Source organism: Mandrillus leucophaeus, unplaced genomic scaffold (genome assembly GCF_000951045.1).
Source record: "Mandrillus leucophaeus isolate KB7577 unplaced genomic scaffold, Mleu.le_1.0 Scaffold13, whole genome shotgun sequence".
Lineage (NCBI taxonomy): Eukaryota > Metazoa > Chordata > Mammalia > Primates > Cercopithecidae > Mandrillus > Mandrillus leucophaeus.
In genome coordinates, this window is record NW_012101254.1 from 3969270 (window position 1) to 3976117 (window position 6848).

The 6848-nt window shown below is 41.9% G+C and overlaps 1 protein-coding gene across 2 annotated transcripts in view; it reads left to right on the forward strand.

Moving 5' to 3' along the window:
* The window catches only part of RBKS (ribokinase), a 123003-nt gene that overhangs the window by 78851 nt on the left and 37304 nt on the right, over window positions 1–6848 (forward strand). The window contains exon 8 of one of the 2 annotated variants that reach the window (XM_011972580.1): window positions 443–1190. The exons of the other annotated variant lie outside the window; for it this stretch is intronic. Within the exon in view, the coding sequence (XP_011827970.1) occupies window positions 443–508 (66 nt within the window). The 3' untranslated portion in view covers window positions 509–1190. Of the gene's footprint in view, window positions 1–442; window positions 1191–6848 lie in introns of those variants that run through there. 2 annotated transcript variants of the gene reach the window in all.

The following is a 6848-nucleotide window of genomic DNA, read 5'->3' on the forward strand; positions in this document are numbered from 1 at the left end:
ATGCCTATATAACTTACAAAAAAAAAAAAAATTGAAATCTCAGGTGATCCCTAAATGCCCTTCCATCCGGTATGCCTGCCTTCTAGGGAATCACTGATGTGTGTAACAGGCAAGCATTTGGAGCAGAAATCGATCCTTCATTTAAAGTAACTGACATTTGAAGTAACTCTTTTGCAACATAATGCTAGTTCAGATACTTGCCCTACCACCTGTGCCTTAGACACTAGCTTATTCCTGGTGGAAACACAGCCTTCACGTAATTATGCATCCTTCCCTGATAAAGTGACAAATCAGCCAGTATATGACGAATTTGGGTTGTGTAGACAAATATACCAGGTGCACCAGCCAAGACAGACACAGTTGGTTGTGAATCATCCACACCAGCTTTCAGTGCAGTTAGATTCACAGAACAATTGCTCAGTTCCTTCCTTCATTTTCACAGTGTAGACCTGGCTCAAGACCCAAGAGTGAAGCAGCAAGTGTGAAGAAGCAGAAACATTATAAATAACCCAGAGAATCCTTTTATAACAGCAACTGCCTACTGATTTTGTGGCCTAACAGCTCGAGCAAAAACGAATATAAATACAACATTGTGCAATGACTAATTACTCAAAATTTTGTGCATCAGCAGAAGTGGAACCTGTGGTTGGTGCTAATATTATGAAATGCCTTTGCTGTTTAATAATCTGGTAGCTCTATATTATTTAGCATGCATTTTTCTTGAAGAACAATGATTTTATTTCAAGTACCTCTCACTGAAATAAAAAAGCAGCTGTTAGAAGATGAACATTGGGCAGAAAATATTTTAGCAAATCTTTTGTAAGATACTAAGTCCTACTGGATTAATTGTTTTCTGTCTAGAATGGTGGAGTCACAAAAAAAAGGCGATTGCTGACCACAAAAGGCAAAAGGCCAACCTTTAGAACTCAGTGAATCACTAACAGACATTTTAGTTTTAATTGCCATTTACTCACCAATATATATACAAAGCTCTCATTAATATTGCCTGAAGAATGGGCCCTTTTTAATGCCATTTTTAGCTCGCTCTCAGGATTCCACTTCTCTTTTATTAATGTGGAATTCTTTAAATTGTAGAATAAATTAACCCACCGCAGACATTTTGGGCAGAATGGGGTTTTCAGCAAATTTTCAGCCTCCACAGGCCATTCTTCTCAGCAGCTTGCCAGCCAGCAGAGCGGTGAGGGCCATGGCTGGGAGCAGCACCTGCCCCTGAACTTGAAGAGAGGCTAGAGCAGCCCACTGGGCTCCTGGCCCAAGCACACTCTCAGGGTGACAGTGTCCTTCACATGTTCCTTAGGCTGGCCAAACAAGGGATATGCCAGTGGGTAAGCCACGTCACCATAAGGCTAGTGGGCACAGCCAGTTTCAGCCAAAGAACATTATGGTTGAGCTGCACTGATGTAGCCATATTGACTCACGGACAATTTTCACATTATTATAAGCAAAACAGAAAATATTCTTTTTTAATTATCAAGAAATGTGAAAAAACAAAGAGCTTCATCTTATCTCCAGTTCCCATTCCTGGGGTGAAGTGAGTGATAGGTAAGGATTAAAAATGGAAGAGTTTTCAGAGATGGCCGAAGATTACCTATAGGGTGAGGCTCAGGCTTGGGCCGAGGGTGGAATGAGGTATAGAAAAGGGAAAGGATCAGGCATGTCTGTTCTGTATATTATTTGGTAATACAAGACAATATATCGACATTTTTACATGGTCATTTTGATGCAAATGTTATCTCAAAACAGCTTCATCAAAATGCTCCACTTCAGTCCTGGTCTGACCAGCCAGCCCAGAGCCCATCACAAACTAACAAAGCTGAGAATGGACCCTGAGACACAGTCAGTCCGCAGATGGAGCCAGCCACTGGCCTCTGTCAATATGAACTAATGACTGACTTGGACCGGGAGCCATTTATCACCAATAGTGGGGCCACATCTGTCCGTGGCACCAAACTGTGAGGTAGGTTGAGCACCACAACCAAGCACCCAACCTGTGTGAAGGCTGAGATGACCGAGACACACTGTGTCAGGCAGGGGATTCCTTGTGTCTTTGACTCAATTTTAGATGGATTCCAAGTGATGTAGTTATTATGATTATCTGTACTCTTTTTTACAAATGGGTACTAAATACTTGTAGGGTACCAATAAAGGAGGAATGTGGCAGTTCTGGGATGAAGGTTAATAGAGTTTTTCTTGTTCTGTAGTAGTTGAAATGTAATCAGTGTATTGAAATTCAGAAGATTAGTGTCATTGGTAATACCACTTACAGTTGCTTTGGGCAGTGCAGTGCTGCCCTGAGCATATCTTAGCCCCACCTTACTTTGATTTTGCACTCAACCCCTTATTGATCCTTCTCTGTTCTCACCTATCTTAATGAAAGAAGGCTTTAGCCTCATAAACCTCATTCCAGATAGAAATACATAATTCAAGAGAAATACTGATGTCAAAGAAGAGAAGGCATACCAATTTGTGTCAGCATTTGCTGTAAATTAGAGAGGAGTACAAGGAGAGTTTAATGTAATGTAGAATTGGAATTAAAATAGAACCAATATTTAGGCAGTCCTCCGCCTCTTTTTTTCCCTGCTGTGACATGAAGGATTGACTTTCTCTCAGCTCAAGTACCTAATGTAGTTCATTTTTTTTCCTTTCTGCTGGGATTCCCCACACACACACAAAATACTGCATATTTATTTCTGGCATCCAAAATTAAATATTTTCACCTTTTCCATTCCAATCACAACCAAAAACTCAGGGTAGGAAGAGTGGGAGTTTCCCTCCTCATCACACCTTTGCAGCATAGAAAGGACCTCTGGTGGCCGGGTGCAGTGCCTCACTCCTGGAATCCCAGTACTTTGGGAGGCCAAGACAAGAGAATCGCTTGAGCCCAAGACAAGAGAATCAGCCTGTGCCACATAGAGAGACCCCATCTCTACAGAAATAATTTTTTATAGCCAGGCGAGATGGCAAGTGCCTGTAGTCCTAGCTACTCAGGAGGCTGAGTTGGGAGGATCGTTTGAGTCCAGGAAGGGCAAAGCTACAGTGAGCCGTGACTGCACCACTGCACTCCAGCCTGGGTGACAGAGCGAGATCCTGTCTCAAAAAAAGAAAAAAAAGACCTCTGCCATGCCAGTATAATGAGTTCAGCTGTTGTAAATATTAATCCCTCCTTAATACAGTACGAATGTGGGTGTTACCGCCATGGTTTCTTTTTTCCTAAGCTGGAGTATAAAAGGTTGATAGTGAACATCTCACAGTGTAAATTTGTACAAGATGTTCCTGTACACTTGTGAGAATTCTTTAGCACACATCCAAGAGTGTTCTTCCTTTTAAAGTGGTCACATTGGGAAGCTTCACATTCAGACCACATGTTGTTTTCAGAACCTTTTTGGAGCTCTTTATTTGAATTTTTGCTAGAGCTAATCTTGTTCTTTACAGTTGCCCATTGCTTTTGGCCAATGGTGGAGTTCCCTAGCTTGATCCCTCACCTTAATAATTAGACTTGGCTTTAAACAACTCACTCTTTCCAGAAATAAATTCCTTAGGATATGATTCTCAAAATATGGCCCTAATGCCAGCAGTATCAGCATCACCTGGGAAGTCATTAGAAACACAAATCCCAGGCCCCACCTTAGATTTAATGGATCAGAAACTCTGGGGATGGAGCCCGGCAGTCGGTGTTTTAACAAGCCCTGCAGGCGATTCCAGTGCATGCTTATGTTTCAGAACCACTGACTGAGATGAAATGTGCCTCCATTGAAGATATTCAAAGATATGCTACAGATTTTGAAGGTACTGAAGAGAAGTTTCAAAATATTTTTGAGCAAAGTTAGAATACATTTATGGCCTCCCCAGAGGACTGCTTTAATGGGGACTGGGCTTTAACCAAGGTGTTCAGTTCTATCACCTAGCCATTTGACCTTGAGCAAGTTCTTACACTTGGTTTCTCATGTGGAAAATCAAAGACCCACCCTACCTACCTCACAGGACTGCAATGAAATTCAAATTTAATCACATCTGCAAACATGGCCTGTAAACCAGAAAGTGCTGTGGAACAGTGAAAGTAATGTCACTCTGCAGGCAGAATTCTGCTAGCCTGCGCATTATGTCAGGGAAATGAGTGGGGCAAAGGCTTATATTTATCATTTCGCTGGCCAGATATTCCTTTTTGTCTATATAATGGCCTTATGGCTGTGTCTCAGATTCTGCCATTTCAGTCCAACAATTCATCTGGTATTAAGAGAGAAAAACCATTGCCTGATTAGTGGCTATAAAATGCGAGGAAAATATTAATATATCCATTTTCAGGTCGGTCCTGGTGGCTCACGCCTTTAATCCCAGCACTTTGGGAGGCCGAGGCTGGCAAATCGTTTGAGCCCAGAAGCTTGAGACCTGGCAACATGGCAAAACCCTGACTCTACAAAAAAAATACCAAAAAAATTAACCACCCACCTGTAGTCGCAGCTACTTGGGAGGCTGAGGTAAGAGGATCACTTGAGCCCAGGAGGTTAAGCCTACAGTGAGCTGAGATTGTGCCATTGCACTCCAGCCTGGGCAACAGAGTGAAACCCTGTCTCAAAAAAAAAAAAAAAAAGAAAAGAAAAATATATCCATTTTTTGGCTGGGTGTGGTGGCTCACGCCTGTAATCCCAGCACTTTGAGAGGCCAGTGTGAGTGGATTACTTGAGATCAGGAGTTTGAGACTAGCCTGGCCTGTATGGTGAAAACCCATCTCTACTAAAAATATAAAAATTTCCCAGGCATGGTGGTGCACGCTTGTAATCCCAGCTACTCAAGAGACTGAGGCAGGAGAATCGCTTGAACCCGGGAGGCGGAGGTTGCAGTGAGCTGAGATCGCGCCACTGCACTCCGGCCTGGGCGACAGAGTGAGACTCAGTCTCAAAAAAATGAAAATTAAAAAAAAAAAAGAAAAATATATCAATTTTCAAACTTGCTGTTCCCTACAAGGTCCCAGGAAAGCTCGGAAATGAGCCATCAGGGCTAACTACGTTGCATGGATACTGAAGCTCTCGTGCCTAGAACATGGCACACACCAACCGTGCAAGGGTCTTATCCTAAAACCATCATTTTATGCCTGTGCAGGGGTGTCTGGACCTTCAAAGAGGGAGCTCAGGGCTCATTGCCACACATTAATCACTGCAGAGAGACCGAAAAGAAAAGCCCTCAGGAAAATCAGATCTATGGAAACTGAGATTTACAGACCAAACCAGTTAATGCAAGTTTGTCCAACACAAATTTGTAAACTTTCTTAAAACATTATGAGAATTTTTCTGCGATTTTTTTAAACCTCATCAGCTATCGTTAGTGTATTTTGTGGCCCAAGACAATTCTTCTTCCTGTGTGGGCCAGGGAAGCCAAAAGATTAGACACCCCTGATGTATCTGTGTTCAAGAAGAATGCGGATGGATTTTTACCTTAGAGATTAGCCTTTGCAAACAACTTCATCATAGAAATTCTTTTTTTTTTTTTTTTTTTAAGACAAGGTCTCACTTTGTCACCCGGGCTAGAGTGCACAGCTCGCTGCAGCCTCGACTTCTTGGGCTTCAACAATCCTCCCACCTCAGAGTACCTGGGACCACAGGTGTGCACCACCACACCTGGCTAAAGTTTCACATTTTTTTGTAGAGACAAGGCTTTGCCATCTTCCCCAGGCTGTTCTCAAACTCCTGAGCTCAAGCAATCCGCCGGCCTTGGCCTCCCAAAGTGCTGAGATTACAAGCTTGAGCCACCGTGCCTGACCAGGAATTCTTTAACAGCAATCTTCTGGTGCATTTATAATTTAATTTGAAAACTTTACAAACTCTTTAATGAACACTTCTGGGCAGGAAGGAAGCTAAACCTCTTGCCTCAGTGCTTGTTGGGAATGAAGTTTCAGTAACACAGAACCACCTGGCCAACACCAACTTTACTTTTCACACAAAGTGTCAGCTAAAATCAAGATTAGGTGTGAGTATATTAATAATTGGTTAATTGTGGTTCCATTATTGGATAATTATGGAACAATAAGCTATTGGTTAATTATAGAATTAGAATATGAAATGATTTTGCTCAAAAATGTGTCCCCACTTAACAAATCTCTAGAGACAAAGTAGATAAGTGGTTCCTAGGCCTGGGGATGGTGGGGAGGAATGAGGAGTGACTGTTAATGAATATGAGGTTTGTTTCAAGGGAGATGAACAGTTCTAAAATTAGATTGTGGTGATGGTTGCTCAACTCTAACTATACTGAAGAACGTTGAATTGTATACTTTAAGTGGCTGTATTACATGTATATTAATTATACATATTTTTAAAACCCAATAGCTAATGAATTATAGAGCCAAGACAAAAAAAAAGTGCCTATTTAAACAACAGAAGCAAAAATAATATCAAAACTTTGCTGCATGCAGTTTTAGACTTGATTCATATGAAAGTGGTCATTTGAAATACCTTAAGCCGGAAAATACTTTTTTTTTTTTGAGAGTCTCGCTCTGTCACCCAGGCTGGAGTGCAGTGGCACAATCTCAGCTTACAACAACCTCCACCTCCCGGGTTCAAGTGATTCTCCTGCCTCAGCCACCCAAGTAGCTGGGATTACAGGTGCACACCACCACACCGGCTAATTTTTGTACTTTTTTTGTGTGTAGATGGGGTTTCGCCATGTCAGTCAGGCTGGTCTCAAACTCCTGACCTCAAGTGATCTACCCACCTTGGCTTCCCAAAGTGCTGGGATTACAGGCATGAGTCACTGCACCTGGCCCCTGCTCTGTCTTTTAATTGCAGAGTAATTAAAAAATGGATTATCTCAGACTAATAGATTTTTTTTTTTTTTTT